The sequence below is a fragment of the Panthera leo genome, chromosome B3 (genome assembly GCF_018350215.1).
Source record: "Panthera leo isolate Ple1 chromosome B3, P.leo_Ple1_pat1.1, whole genome shotgun sequence".
Classification (NCBI taxonomy): domain Eukaryota; kingdom Metazoa; phylum Chordata; class Mammalia; order Carnivora; family Felidae; genus Panthera; species Panthera leo.
In genome coordinates this window covers 86,163,957-86,183,282 of record NC_056684.1, presented here as the reverse complement: position 1 = coordinate 86,183,282, position 19,326 = coordinate 86,163,957, and the positions used below count along the sequence as shown (strand labels likewise).

Below are 19,326 nucleotides of genomic sequence, written 5' to 3'. Positions count from 1 at the left end.
TGGGTGATATATGGAATCGTTAAGTTACTATATTGTACACCTGAAACTAATATAACACTGTGTGTTAACTGGAATTAAAACAAAAACAAAATAAAAAATTGATATATTAGACTTCATTAAAATTTAAAATTGTTGCCTATCAAAATATAGAATTAAGAAAATGAATACACAAGATACAGAATGAGAAACATTAAACAATTTTTTTTTGATATTTATTTTTGAAGGAGAGAGAGAGAGACAGAGCATGAGGGAGAGGGGCAGACAGAGAGGGAGACACAGAATCCAAAGCAGGCTCCAGGCTCTGAGCTGTCAGCACAGAGCCCTACGTGGGGCTCGAACCCATAAACCATGAGATCATGACCTGAGCTGAAGTTGGAGCCTTAATGGACCGAGCCACCCAGGCGCCCTGAGGAACTATTTTTAATACATATATCTGACAACAGATTTTATCTACAATATGTAAAGAACTCCTACAAATCAATAATAAAAAGTAAAATCACCCAATTAAAAGATAGGCAAAAGAGCTAAACAGATGTTCAAAAAGATATATAAATAGCTAAGAAACACATGAAAAAGTGTTCAGTATCATTAGTCACTGGGAGATGTAAATTAAAACCAAAATGATATACCACTATACACCTACTATAATAGCTACAATTAGAAATACTGACAACAACGGGGCGCCTGGGTGGCTCAGTCGGTTAAGCGGCCAACTTCGGCTCAGGTCATGATCTCACAGTCTATGAGTTCGAGCCCCGCGTCGGGCTCTGTGCTGACAGCTCAGAGTCTGGAGCCTGTTTCAGATTCTGTGTCTCCCTCTCCTGCCCTCCCCCGTTCATGCTCTGTCTCTCTCTGTCTCAAAAATAAATAAACGTTAAAAAAAAAAATTTAAAAGAAATACTGACAACACCTGTTGGTGAGCATGTGGAGCAATCAAAACTTCCATAAATTGTGTTGAGAGTGTGAATTGATTCAGCAACTTTGGTGAACAATTTGCTTAATTTCTTTTGAAAATAAATACCAAGCTTACAACCCAGCAGTTCTACTCTTATTTTAAAAAGAGAGTAATAGCATGTGTCCACAAAAAGACTTGCACAAGAATTCTCACAGTAGTCTTTACCATACTAGACAAACTGACAAATCCAAACGTCCATCAACAGGAGAATGAATACAAAGTGAAATACAGAATATTATACAGTGGAATATTACTTACAAAAAAGGAGCGAACTACTGATACAGAGAACAACATGGATAACTATCACAAAATTAATGCTGTCACTGTATAACTGTACTTGTATGAAGTTCTAGAACAAACAGAATAAATCTTGCTTAAAAATGTCAGAAAAGTTGTTTCAGTGAAGCTGAAGAAGGGATGATCGGTAGGGAAGGGAAATAAATGAGGATACTTTCTTGGGTTATGGAAATGTTATACGTATTTGTCAAAACTCATCAAATTGCAGATTTAATATTTACGTTATTTCTGTGTGTTGTTTTATATAAAATCAAAATTGTGAACAAATAAAAAGTAAACGTTAACAGTGGAAAAATTTTCAAATTTTCAATGATCACTATACCAAAACAACACACTCACAAAAATCTATAATACACTTATATTTATAGATATATTTATTGAATGTTTCCAGAAAAATTACAATTTAAAAGTGTATTTTATTATATATTTAACCTTCTTATAAGAACACTAGTTTTTTACAATAGGATAATATTAATAAGAATTAATATATAAATGTACATTTTTTTCAAGAGATTATAATACTGAAATAGGCTACGAGTAACAATTAAAACCATTTTCCCCTGAATTTTTCAAGGTATTGACATTAAATATTTAAATTAATTCTACGAAGTGGTTTGGGAATCTGATCTTGTGTGATCTCAGAGCTTAGTATTATGACAGATGAGTCAAGTAGCAATTAATCAAACAAACCTGTATGCAAATGTACAAGCACAGCCAGAGTCATTTCCAAAAGAAATATGAAAACCTGCTTTGATACAGTATGTTGACAATGCAAGTTTTAAAGTGTCCAAAAGTAAGTAAGTAAGTAAGTAAATAAATAAATAAATAAAGGTCCTAACACTTTGGACTAAACAGACAAATACTTTCTTGTGAATGATATATTCAGATCTTTACATTCCTCCTTCAATATCTGTGTGAGCACAGGAGATAAGCTATTTGATCCCATTTACTTTTGTTTTTGAAGATAAAATTTAGCATAAATATAATCCACTAAAATGTTAACGGAAAAAATTCGTTACGAAATCAGAGATGTATTAAAAAAACAAAACTGTACCAATTTGAATTTTTGTGCCCAAATGACAGTTCATGAAACCATCAAGTGGTTGTCTAAAGATGCTACTATAAAACTGTGGTTCTCTTTAAAAAGTCAGATGTTTAGAATAAAGAGTCTTCGATGACAAAAAGTTTATAAGACAGGTCCCCCAATACTTAGGAACATACACTAATTACCAAATGTTTCATAATGAGTTAATGGCTTAAATTCACACTATGTGGAATCTTGCTACTAGAGGAGCACTGCCTGTTCAGGGAAATCAGGAAGGGTTTACTATTACGCTAAATAACAATATATTGGAAAAATGTCATTATGTACTTAATACAGTCTGTTATATTTTAAAAAGTGTTAGTCATAATGGTAATGAAAATTAACTTTCTGGGAAATAACTTGTTTTTGATCTCTTAAGATGGCAAAGTTATAGTAGAGCTCTAGGAGTAATATGCTGATGCATAATCATCATTCTAACCAAATGACCTACAGGAATTAATACAAAGAAAGAATAACGAAACTCTTACACTACTTAAAAAAAAAAATGAAAATCTTAAAATAAAAATCAGCACTTAGAGCAAGATACAAAAGAATGAGATAAAAGATACATTTCTTACCTGCAGAAGAATAGAACACACAAATAAATGTTAACATCTTAGATACATTTTGATCCCATACACATGACTTTCTAGAGGAAAGTAAAACTAATTAATGATGTAAAAATATCATTATCAGTGATTTAGTAGGGGGTGGGAACATGGATTAACTAGAAAGAGCATGAGGGAACTTCCTGGGGTGACAATAATGTCCTCCTAGATCTTTTCTGTGGTGGTAGTTACACAGCCGTACACATTTGTCAAAAGTTAGAGAATGTACACTTAATGATTGTATACTTTAGTGTATGTAAGTTTTAAATCAAAAGGAAAAACCTGTAAAAATGTTGAAGAATTTAGGGTCCTATGTACTTATGCCTGGATCTACCTGAAATGCATCAACTAAGTGAGATGAATCGATGAACAGAGGGAAGGATGAATAAATGTAGAAACAAATGTAATAAATTACTTTTAGGAAAATATTAACAATGGATTCCAACTGGTTGGTGAATAGATGTTTGCGGTTAAGGTTCTTATGACTTTGCAATATGTTAGAAATATTTCCTAATAAAATGCTGGCAAAAGTTTAAAGTACAAATGAAAAAGGCTATGACACTACGATACTTAAGTAGAATTTAAAGTAATAAATATAAAAAAGATAACAACATGAATGGAGCTAAAGAATATTATAGATGGAATCATGGTTACCAGAGGGGAGATGGGCCGGGGGATGGGTGAAATAGGTGACTGGGATTAGAGGAATGTACTTGTGATGAGCACTGGGTGATGTATAGAATTGCTGAATCATACTATTGTACACCTGAAACTAATATAACACTGTATGTTAACTTACTAGGATTAAAATAAAAAACTTAAAAAAGATAACAATACACATTTCATAGGAATAGTGAGATACAGTTATCCTAAAAATTTAAGTACATCACCACGTGGCTTTAAAAGAACTAAGACAAAAGGTGACAGAATTAAAAAGAGAGATATTCGGGGCGCCTGGGTGGCGCAGTCGGTTAAGCGTCCGACTTCAGCCAGGTCACGATCTCGCGGTCCGTGAGTTCGAGCCCCGCGTCAGGCTCTGGGCCGATGGCTCGGAGCCTGGAGCCTGTTTCCGATTCTGTGTCTCCCTCTCTCTCTGCCCCTCCCCCGTTCATGCTCTGTCTCTCTCTGTCCCAAAAATAAATAAAAAACGTTGAAAAAAAAAAAAAAAAAAGAGAGATATTCAACCTAATTGTTTGGTAGTTTCTTTTATTTTTATTATTTTTTCAACTTTTTTAAAAAGTAGGCTCCATGTCCAACGTGAGGCTTGAACTCATGACCCCAAGATTAAGTGTCTCATACTTTACCGAATGAGCTAGCCAGACACCCCATCATTTGATAGTTTAAACATGTCTCTCAGAAACTGATAAAACAAGCAACAATAAATCTATAAACATAAAATTCAAATACATGAATAATCTACTTTGCTTAAATAACATATAGATGTATGCTGAACATACATTCAGCAACTGCAAAATACACAATATTTTAAATAGTACATATCTAACAAATAGGGACTGTTTTAAGGTATCAACAAGTTTCTAAAGACTGAATCATATAGATTGTTTTCCCACCATGTAATTAAATTCCAACTCAATGACAGAAAGATAATCTCAAATTTCCTCATGTTTAAGTATTAAGCAACACATTTCTAAATGATTCACAAGTGAAGGAAGAAATCACACTTAGAAATTAAAAACAGGGGCACCTGGGTGGCTCAGTCAGTTAAGTGTCCAACTTCGGCTGAGGTCATGATCTCACAGTTCATAGGTTTGAGTCCTGCATCGGGCTCTGTGCTGACAGCTCGGAGCTTGGAGTCTGCTTCGGATTCTGTGTCTTTCTCTCTCTTTGCCCTTTCCCCACTCATGCTCTGTCTGTCTTCTCTCCCCCCACCCCCTCCCCCCGCCACCAAAATAAATACACATTAAAAAAAACCAAAAAATAATAAAAAGAAACTAAAAACATATTTTGAGGTATATAGTAATGAGATACAACTTATCAAAATTTGTGTGATACAACTAAAGCAGTACCTGAAGAAAAATTAATAGTTTTCATTGAAAAGACCAAGGAGACTCAAAATTGCTAAAATAACAATCTTCCTTTAATTGATCTTTAGAGTCTATGCAATTCCCATCAAAATAATAGCAGATTTTTTTTTTTAATGGAAAATGACAAGCTGAACAAAGGACACAGAATAACTAAGGAAAAACTGAAGAACAACAACACTGGATCCTTACACCATCACAAATCAAGACACAATATAATGCTACAGGAATTAAGACATAGTATAGTATTAGTGCAGGGACAGAAAATTGCACCAACAGAACACAGTCCAGAAAGAAACCCACACATACCCCTATAGCTCACTGGGGATGGGAGGGCAGTACACGATCTTTTTAATACATAATGTTGGGGCCAGTCAACTGGTTTTCCATATAAAGAAAACGATCTACCTTGACCATATGAAAATTAATTTGAAACAGATCAAGACCTAAATGTGAAAGCTAAAATAATTAAGCTCCTAAAAGAAAGCATTACAGAGTGTGTTCATTATTGTGGGAATAATAAGGGTTTCTTTCCTTTAAAAAAAATTTTTTTTAATGTTTATTTATTTTTGAGAGAGACAGGAGACAAAGTGCAAGCTGGGGAAGTGCAGAGAGAGAGGGAGACACAGAATCCGAAGCAGACTCCAGGCTTTGAGCTGTCAGCACAGAGCCAGATGCGGGGCTTGAACTCATGGACCATGAGATCATGACCCAAGCTGAAGTCGGACGCCCAACTGACTGAGCCACCCAGGTGCCCCACAAGGGTTTCTTAAATAGAACACAAAATGCATTAACCATAAGAAGAAAAAATGATAAATTTGACTTCCTTAAAATTAAGAACTTTCGTTATCAAAAGACATCAATAAGAATAAAAATGCAAGGCAAAGACTATATAAGTATCTGTACCCAATTTATACAAATCAGTAAGAAAAAAACAGACAACCAAATTTAATACTGGGCAAAAGCCTGGAACAGACACTTCATAAGGGAGGATATCAAAATGGCCACTAATTATAGGAAAAGGTATTCAACATCATTAGTCATTAGAGAAATACAAATTAAAGCCTCAATGCAATAAGACCACATATCCATCAAAATGATAGAAATTAAAATGAATAAAGATACCAAGTGTTGACCCTCACAACTGGAAGCCACTTCCTTACGCTGCTGGTGTAAACTGGTACAACTCTGGGAAAACATTTGGAATTAATTACTAAAGCTAAACCTATGCCAGGCATTCTCCTGTGTATATGCTATATATGAACCACAGGGAATAAATTCTAACATTGACCAAAAAATATGTACAAGAACATCCATAGTATTTCATTCATAATAGGTCAAGATTAGAAACAACCTGTATTCCTATCAACTGGTGCATATGTAAATAAGAGTATAACCATACAATGGAACATCACTGTAAAGAAAAAGATACACTGTTGATAACTATAACAATACAGATCAACACACAAGAATAACATTGGGTGAAGGAAGTCAGACACAAAAGAGTACACAGCATGATTGCTTTCATATTAAGTTTAAAAACATGCAAAATGACCTATGCTGTTAGAAGAAAGAATAGTGATTACTCTTGACAAGAAATTCTGACAGAAAAGACATATGAAGGCATCTCTGGAATGTTGAAATGTTCTTTTAAATATATACAAAACAATATTACATTTCATTGTATTTGGTTTTTCAAATTGTTTTCTTTTTTGTGATGACCACTTTTAAGATTTACTGTTAGCAACTTTCAAATATGCCCATTATTATTAACTATAGTCACCATGTTGTAGATTACATTCCCATGATTTCATTATTCTATAATTGGAAATTTGTACCTTTGACTCCCTCATTTCTCTCCCTCCACTCCCCGCTTGTGGCAAACACGATTCTATTCTCCTCAGCTATGAGCTTAATTATCATCGTTGTTTTTTAATTCCACATAAAAGTGAGATCATATGGTATTTGTCATTCTCTGACTTATTTCACTTAGCATAATACCCTCAAGTCCATGTTGTGGCAAATGGTAAAGATTTCATTCTGTTTTTTTTTTTTTTTAACAGCTGACTAGTATTCCATTGTGTATATACATATGTATGTGTATATATACACACCATATTTTCTTTACCCATTCATCCACATGGATACTTGTGTCTGTATCTTAGGTATTGAAAATAATGCTGCAATGAACATGGAGATGCGTATTTATCTTCCTGAATTAGTGTTTTCATTTTCTTTGAATAAATACCCAGAAGTGGCACTGATGATCATACGGTAGTTCTATTTTTATTTTTTGAGGAACCTCCAAACTATTTTCCATAGTGGCTGCTATGGAAATTTACAATTCCCACCAATTTACATTCCCACCAATAGCACACAGGGTTCCTTTCTCCACATCTTTGCCAACACTTGTTATCTCTTGTGTTTCAGATAACGGCCATTTTAGCAGATGTGAAGTGATATCTCATTGGATTTCATTTGTATTTCCCTGCTGTTTAGTAATGTTGAGCATCTTTTCATGTACCTGTTGGTCATCTCTGTATCTTCTTTGGAAAAATGTCTATCAGATTCCCTGCTCATTTTTTAACTGAATTGGGTTTTCTGCTATTGAGTTGTAGGAGTTCTTTACACATTTTGGATACTAACCCTTTATCAGATACACGATTTGCAAACATTTGCTCCCATTCAGTAGGCTGCCTTTTCCTTTTCGTTGATGACTTTTTTTTTTTTTTAAGTTTATTTATTTGTTATTTTGAGAGACAGAGAGACAGAGACAGAGAGAGAGAGGCAGAGACAGAAAATCTCAGGCAGGCTCCACACTGTCAGTGCAGACCCTGATGTGGGTCTCAAACTCAAAAAACGTGAGATCATGACGTGAGCTGAAACCAAGAGCCAGCCACCCAACTGACTGAGCCACCCAGGTGGCCCTGTTGATGCTTTTATTTTCTGCAGAAGCTTTTCAGTTTAACATAGTTCCACTCATTTATTTTTGCTTTTGTCACCAAATCTAAAAACTCATCACCAATACCAGTGTCAAGGAGCTTACACCCTCTATTTTCTTCTAGGAATTTCATGGTTTCAGGTCTTACATGAAAGGCTTTAATCCATTTTGAGTTAGTTTTTATGTATGGCATGTGACAGTAGTTCAGGTTCATTCCTTACAATGTGGCTGTCCAGTTTTCCCAACACTATTTATCAAAGACACTGTCTTTTCTGCACTGTATTTTCTTGGCTCCTTTAATTGAACACATACGTGTGGGTTTATTTATGGGTTCTCTATTCTACTGAGATTGATCCATCTTGATCTATGTGTCTGTTTTTATGCCAATACCACACTGTTTGGATAACTGTAGCTTGTAAGATAGTTTGAAATCAGGGGCTACAAATGTTCTATATCTTGATCTGAGTGATGCTTTCATGAGTATATACATATGTAAAAAAAATCAAATCTTTCACTTAAGATTTGCACACTTTACTGTGTTATACCTCCATTAAAAAAATTTTTAAATACAAGCTTTAACTTCCATAGTGTTCATATCTATTCCTTTCTGATTTTTGTTTAAACCCTCATTACCTCTTGCATGAATTATTAAAATAGATTCACAACTGTCTCCTTAGCCTTAGACTTTTAAACCTCAGGTCCACACTGCTTAGAGAATAAAGTCCAAATTCCTTAGCATTTTATTCACCATTTCTATTTATAATTTTTTCTAAGAAGGCAATTTGGAAGTATATACTATTTTAAAATGTTTATAGTCTCTAATCCAGTATTTCCATTTCTAGGACTTTCCCTACGGAAATAAACATAGATACACATAGAATTTAGCTACAAAAATGTTCACAGTATCAAAAAAATAGAAAAAAAAATAAACACCCTCTCAAACAGCAGATGAGTTTGACAAATCTTAATATATCCACATTATAAAATTATAAGACTATCTGACAAAATATAAAATTAAAGTGAAAAATCTGGTTAACTCGTATGTACTGATATAATATGGACTGAAAAAAAAGACAATCTGTATATGATTATTTCTAAGAAATGACTTTACAAGCAAATTTTACCTTCTTGTTTATGCTTTCCAAAATTACCTATAGTTGGAAAAAGTTTGTAAAAATTTTATAATAAGAACTAAGAAAAGTTATTAGAATAGAACAAATATAAATAAGATATCTTAGCAAGATTGACTGGAAAAAAACATGCACAGGCAAATAATTATAGGATAAGACAGGGAAGAAAATTAACAAACTGACAGGGGAAAAAATTAATAAAAATTTTACAGTCACTATAATAAAGAATGTTAAACATATTTCTTACTCTTCCTGAAAAGTAAAACTCTAAATGTTATGATTTATTTCCTTTTCAAGTATGAACTTTTTATCAAACTTCTAATAACTTACAAATCATTATTTTGCTTCTATTATATGTTAGGCACTGTGCCAATCATTAGGGATACAAAGTGACAGTAACACCAACAATGGAGAGGTTAAGAAACTAGGCTATCCTTTCCTCTGTTAATATGGAAGGTTAACTTTGATGGTTATTATCAATGGCCAAGATTTTGGTTTTTCACTTCAAGTGGATTTGTTAGTTTAGGCTACACTCCCTAATCTCAGTCTGCTTTCCACAGTGACTTCAGTTTACATAGAATATCATGGGAAGAATTCATAACCAGGCGAGGAATGTACTAATGTGGACTCCTAGACTATGTGATACAATAGAAGAATTCTAATTTCTAAATTATTTATACCTTTTCTTCAAATGTATTCCCTCTCTTTTACTGCTTCTGGATCTGTCTTGCTGAATGTGTGTTAAAATATCCCAACATCTAGTTCTTTCCCCCCTCAAATCCATAAAAAAATTACAGAGAAAAATATCTGAAATATATTGACTCCACTAATTGCAATACCTTCAAAATCTTTATTTCAAGGCTCTTTTTCTCTTGACTACCACTCATTACAGCACTCCAAGATGAACAAAGAACTCCAATACATGCACGGAGCAGATTTTTACTGTCCAGGATCCTGCCCACTGTGACTCTTTAGTTTCCTCTTTAAGGGGCAGTCTGTAGGCCATCACTGTAATGACTTCCTGGTCCCTCACCCATCACAACCCCAAGCCAGGTTAAAATATCTACAATACCACACTGCATTCGAGATGTGAATATTGCTATAAGAAATCATGCAACTTCCCTGACAGGTTTCACTTCAAATTCATTATCTAATTCTTAAATGGACATTCTGCTCTGCCTGGCATCCTACGTTTCTAAAGTTATGTTCATTCACACACAAACCAAGACAACTGTTTCAAACTATCCTGAAAAGTAAAACTCTAAATGTTATGATTTATTTCCTTTTCAAGTACGAACTTTTTATCAAACTTCTAATACCTTACAAACCTTTATAAATCTTCAGCACCATCTTTTGACCCATCACATTGAGAATCTAAATGAACTTTAGGATACCTCACTCCCTAAATTTATTAACTTGCAAGGATATGCATCCATCTGAGTTCTTGTATTCCTGTTACAATGGAAGCAGTTTCCCTCTTGCTAGCAAAAAACAACTCTTTCACTTATATTCTAGATCCTATCCCCTCTCAATCTACTTATCTACTCCAGAACTTTCCTACTACAGTTATCTTTTTTCTCTCTTAAAATCACTTTTTCTTTCCTGGTTCATTTCCATCAACATATCAATTACATGCCCTAAAAAAGAAAAACCTTTCCATGAACTGTAAGCTCCCTCTCCATCTATTGCCAATTTCTCTACCTCCATTACAGGGGTAAGAAGCTGTATGCATTCACTGTCTTCACTTTCTCACTTTCCATTCTTTCCTCATACTACTCCAATGTGGCCTCTGTCCTGGACCAAACTCTTGTCAAAGCCCTCAACATCTTCCATGTGATCAAATTTACAAGTAACTGTTCCATTTTCCCTTTGCTCAACCTCTCAACACCATTTAAGGGAATTAATCACTCTCACTTTTTGCAAACACTTTCTTGCCTCCTCTGACACCACATTCTCTTCTGTTTCCTTCAACCTCATTGGCCATCCTTCCCAATATCCTATGTGGTCCCCTTCTACTTTGTCCAACTGCTAAACATTGGCACACCACCAAGCTTTTTCTCAATGATCTTTCCTCAGTTTCATCTAGTCCTAAGCTTTAATTATTGCTGATGGTTGCAATAATCAAATACCTGCTCAATATTTCCAGGTGAGAGTCATCTCAAATATATCTCCTCCAAGACAATGTAACTTCCTTCCCCAAATATATTGACCTCCTCCCAAAACCCATCACAATAAATGGGGCAAATATCTACATAGTCTTTGAGCCCCAAATATTGGAGTCAGGCTTAAATCTTCTTGCTCTCTTATGCCCAAAACCAATCTGGCATCAAGTCCTATTCACTGTACTATGAGATATTTCCCAAATATGCCCACCTCTACACTCTACACTCTCTAAATCTACACTTGTCTCTCTGAGCCCTCATTGGTGTCATCTTTTGCATGGACTACTGCAATAGCTTTTCTCTTTCAAAACTGCATTTAGATCCAATCTGTCCTCCTTACCATGGCCTATAAGACCATACAGATTTGTCTGCTGCCTATCTCTTCTAACACATCACTTGCTACTATCTTCCTTGCTCATTGTACTTCAATCACATTTAAGTTTGGTATTTTTATATCAGTGTCTTAAACACACTAAACTTGTTCCTTCTCTCAGGGCACTGCCTTTCCATGGTTCTTTGCATGGCTAGATCCTCCTCCTCTTTCAAGTCTTAGTTCAACTATTCACATTGACAAAGAGGCTGCCTTCATCACCCTATTTAAGCAACAGCCCCACTACCAATTGCAGTCACTCCCAACTACTTTTTTACTTTCAGTAAATTACTACCTGAAAATACATTATTCATTAGTTTGTTCACTATCTAAATATTTCCATATTAAAATACAAGTTCTGTAAGAGTAAGAACCTTCTATTTGGAACTAAGTTCCCAACACACGGCCCATAATAGGTGCGCAATAAAATGTAAATGAGTGAATATTTCATTAAATTCTTTTAGTTCTGTGTAGTTTGAAGTTGATTTAAAATAGCTCAGCTCACCAGTTCATTAATTCAACAAACAAATATTAAGTGCCTATACTGTCCTAAGGATAAAACTGTGACAGACACATATAAAGAAAAATAGTTCCTACTTCATGCTAGTAGGAAAGACAGTGTAATGCAGTGTGACAACTACTTTTAACAGAATATAAAGTGAAATGTGGACAAAAAGAAGATATTTATCATTTTGTTTCATGTAAAAGATTTTTATGGAAGAGATATTTAAATTAGGCTTGAAGTAGTGGTCTACTTCAAAAGATAAGTGAGCAACAAGTGGAGAGAAAGCATCTTCCAGTGAGAGGGGAAACATGTGTAAAGGCAAAAAGAGTCACAAAGAAACAGACCAATTATACCTTCTGTACACTGTTCAGCTGTCTTAATTTCCATTAATACTACCAGACTGGATTCAAGTCTTCCTCTTATTTGGTTTATTTTTCATTCTGCTGGAGTTGTAGCTTAATGCTTAGGATAGCACAAAGGCTATAAAGAAGGAACCTGACTAGTAAAATGTTAAGCTGAGTTTCTTTAATTACCCTGATGATTATCCCTTGGTTCTTCCATAGTTTTTGTGTTTGTCAATTTGGGACCTGAAAGATTTCAGGATCTATACTTTTCATTATAACATTTGATAAAAATGAAGTAACTAAATGATGAAAAAAAAAGTGCTAAATTTATGTTAAAGGAAGCACAAAAATGTTTTAGAAATACTTTCATCAAAAACAACAAAAGTGCACAAATTAAAAGGGTTTTATTGACTGTTGATATTTGTAATGACTCATTTCCAAAAATAGTGGTTAGTTAGGATTATCTGCATGGTGTTCAGGTAATAGAAATTTATGATCACTAAGTCAGCCTAAAAATTTTTACCTCGCAAGCTCCTTTTCACATAGTTCATGAACTAATCTTGATCAAGCCTGGCAATACAAAGTCCGATTCTTATCAGGAAGTGAGAATAAAATGAGTTCAAGATCCATTAACATATTATCCACTATGCCTGGAGTTGATTCCAAACACCCATGTCCATATAGGATTTACCACTTTTCTTCCTTCATCCTTGCTATGTTCCAAGTCTTTATGACAAGTCTTCTTCTTTGGTGTTTTGAATATATTTTATCAATGCCTCTGGTCCATTTGGCTAAAGCGTGTATCCCAACCCCCATACCCATCCCTAATTTATTCAGCTCTCAGGATTGGGCCCCTCACCTCTGCACCAGGTATCAGTTGGGGTCCAATCAATAAAAATCTCTACAATATTATCCTACCAACTATAAGTATCAATGAAGCCTAGGCTGCTAGGCCTTGTCCATATCCACACCTGTCCCTGGAAATCAAAACTAGCCAAAAGTAGCCTAATTTAGCTAGAAGTCCTAGTAATGGCCTGTTAATTTTATGTGAAAACTTGACTAGGCCACCAGGTCCAGATATTTGATTAGTCATTACTTCTGGGTGTGTCTGTGAGCAAAACAGACTGCCCTCCACAATGTGAGTGGGGCTCTTCATCCAACCCATTTCGAAGTCTGAATAGAATAAAAGGTAGAGTAAGAGAGAATTCCTTCTAATTGTCTTTAAACTAGGATATTGGTCTTCTCTTGCTTTTAGACTTGGACTTGGACTAGAACTTACATCATTGGTTCTCCTGGTTCTCAGGCCTTCAGACTCAGACTGGAACTACACCACTGGTTCTCCTGGGTATCTAGCTTGCTGACTGAAAATCTTGAACTTCTCAACCTCCACAATCGCCTAAGCCAATAATTCCTTATAGTAAATTTCTTTATATATATCCTGTTGGTTCTGTTTTTCTGGGGAACCCAAACTAATACAAATGGTTATTTGAATTACTGTAGCTTGTAATAAGGCCAGGCCTCAAAGTTACCGAACTGCCAATCCTGGCCAGTTCTATTCCTCTGTTACTTATTGGTGTTTGGCCTGGATCCAACTGTGCCTCAAGACTGGCCTGTATAATTTTGGACATAAATGGTCATATAGATACTCAAAAATATTTGAGTCAAATACTTGCAGCCAATAGGAGTACCAATAGCAAGACATTAAGAGGAAATGAATAACAAGCTAAAATGAAAATTAGTCATACATAAGATTCCTTAATTTAGTGAGTAGCTTAACTAGATAGGTTCTAGAGATGTAGGAAATTTAAGATTCTAGAAAAGCTAGTGAAGAATTGGAAGTTTCTTGCTTTATCCCTTAATTCCAGGTATTTCAGTAATTTAAATAAACCATATGAGCATTAATGGACCAAAAAATTATTAGAAAGAATGAAAGACTGTTTGGTAAGTCAATTCCTTAATCAAACAAATGCTAATTTTAAAAATTTTAATTCATCCTATAAAAGATCTTAAGGCTCTCAGTTTTCAGCTTGAGATAGAAAAGTTGTGGGAAAAGAATTTGAGTAAATAAGAATATTAGGACTCATCTGAAAAAGATAAGATTTTAATAAGGCCAGTTCAAGTAAATAAATGATTTTAAGTTGATTTGAAAAACAAAGTTAAGTTAAACTGTATCAAAATCAAGAAATTCTCACTAAATCTGAAGGTCTCCAATAGCTACATAGAATGGGACTAAGGTAATCCTGGGACTTCAGAGAAGATATTGTATAATCAGAAAACAGTTGATGCTAAATAACAACTCTAAAATTAAGGTCTAATTTTGGTGGAATTCTTTCCAAAAACTCAAAATCTCAGTCTAATCATAGGGAAAACATCAGGCAAACCTAAATTCAGAGACATTCCACAAAGTATCTGGCTAGTATTCTCAAAACTGTCAAGGTCTTTAAAAAAAAAAAAAAAGGAATAATAAGCTGTTATAGACCAGAGGAGACTGGAGAGACGTGACAACTAAATGCAATGTGGTATCCTGGATTGAATCTTGGAACAGAAGGGCTTTAATGAAAACCTGATAAAGTCTGAATAATGTCTGGGGTTCATAGTAATCTACCAATGTGGGTTTCTTAATTTTGATAAACTTACCACAGTAATGAGCAATGGCAAAAGCAGGGCAAAACCAAAACTGGTGAAAGATATATGGGAACTCTATACTGTAATATCTTTTTTAATTAAAAAATTTTTTTTTAAAATTTATTTTGAGGGAGGGAGAGAGGGAGAGGGAGAGGGAAGAAGCAGAGGAGGGGCAGAGAGAGGAGGAGAGGGAGAATCCCAAGCAGGCTCCACACTGTCAGTGTGTCAGAGCCAGACACGGGGCTCAAACTCACAAGCCGTGAAATCATGACCCGAGCTGAAATCAAGAGTTGAATACTTAACCACCTGAGCCACCCAGGTGCACCCTTATACTGCGCTAACCTAGAAACATTCCTACAAATTTAAAACTATGCCAAAATAAAAAGTTTATTTTAAAAAATTAAGGAAAAAAGTTTCCATTCAGAACTAGAATAGTAGTTCAAAAGTTCATTTTTATAATGATTATGACATAAAAACTAAAATGAATACTATTTGGGCCAGAAAGCCTGAAAACTATGCAAATTAAAAGAATTTAAAAAAAAACAAGTCGTTCTTCATAAAACGTAATAAATACATGCAGTAGACAAATAATATATTGCAATGATGGATAATATATATTTATAAATAAAGAACATATTGGTAAATATTGCCAAAGGTTGATTTATCTTTATGTATCATGAAGGAATGGTTGGCAGTCCACATTTAATTATGCTCTATGTGTATGTTTTTAGTTAAGAAAATAAATGATAAAAAAATCAAATGTTTGAATTCACGCTATAATTGTTTCTAAGCACTATAAACAGTTTTGGCTTCTCTCAACAATCTTGAATGATTCAAGATTGCATACAGTTGGTAGGACACAAAATGGTAAAAACAGTTGCTCATTTAAAAAGTTTAAGGACTTTTTCCAAATCTAATGTGAAGGTAAATGTCAGGTCTCTACATCTACATAGAATGAAATCCTTTGTGACTGAACAATGTGCCAGCCCCAAACAGGAAAAGCCAGATTAAATTTAAAAACCCAGCTTAAAGACATGAGAAGGCTGCTGCTACAACAATGAGTTGACTGGCTAAGATTCTGAAAAAGGACTGGCTAAGATTCTGAAAAAGGGCGATTTGAAGATCTGCAGTCATTTTTTGCCCTGAGTTTTAAAGATTCCAGACCTGGGCAAGGGGCTGGGAAGTCAGGCTCTGATTACAAAGAGGGCTTCTGTTGGAGGACAGAGAATTCATCTAAGCTTTTGGTAGTTGTGCAGGGCAGAAGTGACAAAATTGGAGATTTGAGACTTGTTTCTACCTCAAATCATTTGATAAATCCCAAATCTGTACAGGGCTTGAAATTAAAAAGTTAAGGCTCTAAAACCTCTGAAAACCATAATGGAGTTTTCCACAGTCTCACAATGTGAAGAGATAAATACTAGAATATGTGATTTACCAAGAGTAGGGTCCACTGAATACTCGGCTCTGTTTCGGAAACCTCACCAAAAGCACAGAGCTGAACCACAAGTAGATCAAGACTTATCAAAACTTCTACCTAGCCTCCATGGAAGATAGTAAAGCATTTTAGATAATGATAGAAATTAATTGATAGGAAACATTTTATGAAGTAGGAGACAAAAGGGCCAATTGATTAAGTGATAACCTTAAGCAAGCAAGAAAAGATGAGAACTAGAACCTATAGAAATAGGTTATCCTGAAACAGGGGTATGTACTAAGAAATAAAAGGCAGAGTATATGGGAACAAATGCAGGTAGGCTGGTGGATGAAATGGTGGAGACAAGCAGAAGTTCCTTTTTATATTGGAAAGGTGAGGTTGGATATCTGAGGAGAAAGAAAGGAGATAAAAAAGTCCTTTACAGTGGAGAGTGAATGGACCAACAAAAGGCAAGAAAAATGCGAGGCAACACCAAGGGCCTACTTAAAGATAAAGGTCATGAATTTAAGGATTAAGGCAAATCTGTGTGACATTCTCCTGCCATATAAAACTATGACAGTGTAGAACAGGGAGAAAGTTAAATTTTTTAAGGCTTAGGCTTTGTTTGGTGAGGACAATGAACCAAAGGAACTGAGGTTATCTTATAAGCAAATTGGTGATAATTAGGTGAGCCGTGGAATCTAAGCTAGATGAACTGGGAAGTGGGAACATGAGAGGCTTGAAGGACAGGAGAATAAGTGGTCAAGTCAACAGAAACAGGTGCCAGTGGAGCTGAAAATTTGCTAGAGTCAGGGTTGTAGAGTAAGGGAGCTGGACAGATAGTAAGTGGTGGTCAGTATGACAGAAATAGAGCAGAATACATGATGAAGAGAGGAGACAAATCCAAGAAGATGAGAGGCCAGAACAGCGAAAGGATCATCTGCAAAGACATTTAAATCACCAAGAATTAAGACAGGAGTGGGCTGAAGAAAAAGACATTGAAATAGATCCTAAGACATTCAAGAAATGAGGGAAGCAACACAGGCATGTGTAAATTACTGCAACAGGAGTGCCTACTGGGTGGTACAATCTGATGCATGAGTTTCAAAGCTAGAGGTGTTTAGAGATGAAAAAGGAACAGTGAACACTAATGGGGAACAAGCCTCCAAGCACACTGGTATAACTGCTGTGGGAGGGAATACAATCACTACTGGAGAGGACTGCAGTAGAAGCAGTATCCTCAGGGAGGTAATCAGGTTTCGTTAGAGCAGGAAGGTATAAGTCATGTTCAGAAAAGAATACACTAATAATTTGATTCATTTATCAATGTTTACTAAAAGGCACTGAATTAGGCACTGGGAATAAAACAGTAATAAAGACATAATCTCAGCCCTCACAAAACTGCGACTCAAGTAAGAAGTCTCATATAAAAGTGATTACATTAAAGAATATAACTAAATTCTTTTTTTTTTTTGGAATATAACTAAAATTTTGTGGCAATCTTATTAAGAAATGTGGATGCATGTACTTGGAGAATGGTGGAACAAAATTTGTGAATATTTTAACATATCTAATCATCACGGTACTAATTATGTGCTAAAAAATAATTTGAATTAAGAATATGTGGGGAAATGTTGCTTTTTAATGGTAAAGAGGGAGGGGAAAATGCTTTTACAGATATATGCAGTTACCTGAGACAAAGCAGCATCCCGTTCTTCTATCACTGCATTCATTTCTTCTGCTGTTATTCTCTTTTTACATTCCTTGGTCTTGTAGATTCTATCCACAATTACAGCTCCATTCTTCTGAATAGCTATCCCTGTGTCTGCATTGTTTATTCTGTTCAGTAATTCCTGTAATGTCTACCAACACCATTATATGTTAGTCAGACATGAAGTTTTAATATATTTTATTTAATATAGGGTTTTAATTAATAGGCACATGTGAATTGTAAATTGACTGAGTGAAGTTATTGAATTTTCATATTGCAGCAAAGATGTACATTATTAGTGTGTCAATTCTTCTTTTTCCCACATCTTAGTTCTTGAAACCCACTCAATTGAACTTAAGCCTCTAAGATATAAGACTGACATCAAGAAATCTCCTCAGAGAATGGCTTACCATGTCATTTTCTTCAGGGTTAATATTTTCTAGCCTAGAAAAAAGGGACACAGAAAGCCTGATCAGTAGCATTTCCTTAGTGCAGCAAAATGAGTTCGCTTTTTAAATCTTTAGAACCTCAAGTAATTTCATTCCACTAGTCTTTAGAGTCAACCATGACACTGAACATATTAAAGTGCCACCTGCTCGACTCCATCTTTCAATAATGCTCCATATCTTCTGCGCTGACTTCAGACTGTTAAGTTATTAATGTTTACTGCTATATATGACTACAAGGATCAATTGTTCATATGTGCTTAGATGAGGAAAGTTCCCTAGTGATAGAAGCACTACTTCTCATCATTATATTTATTCCTGGACTTTCAATTCTTACCAAAAATTGTATTTCCTCTGTTTTTTGGACTTCCTCACAAATAAAGCAAGGCAAGTATTTTTATTGCAAAGTTTAACTATGTTCCCCAAAAAGCAAAGACAAATAATTGCCACTAAATTTGACCTGAAAATCTCTTGTGCTACCTATTTGTTGAAACAAATATATAGAAAGGCTGACCAAAACTGGACCACAGTTTTAGATGACTAATGTTATTTTCTCTTTTTCATTACATATATAGAATTACTGAATTTAAAGACTAAGAAAGTAAATTGGTTCCTCTCATAAATGTGTTTTGTATTAGAAGAGTCACAGTGCTTCCTGAAATGTTTTTTGATGTTAATAAACTGAACAAATG

At 34.8% G+C, this 19,326-nt stretch overlaps 1 protein-coding gene across 8 annotated transcripts in view; it reads right to left on the bottom strand.

Moving 5' to 3' along the window:
• MIPOL1 (mirror-image polydactyly 1) overlaps positions 1–19,326 on the bottom strand; it is a 320,926-nt gene that overhangs the window by 184,964 nt on the left and 116,636 nt on the right. For all 8 annotated transcript variants that reach the window (XR_006203778.1, XR_006203777.1, XM_042943011.1 and 5 more), the window contains exons 8-9: positions 18,599–18,632; positions 18,169–18,339 (exon numbers count right to left, since the gene is read on the bottom strand). Coding sequence is in view for 6 of the 8 variants with exons in the window: in XM_042943011.1 (XP_042798945.1) it covers positions 18,169–18,339; positions 18,599–18,632 (205 nt within the window). In the remaining 2 variants the exon portion in view is untranslated. The remainder of the gene's footprint in view (positions 1–18,168; positions 18,340–18,598; positions 18,633–19,326) is intronic.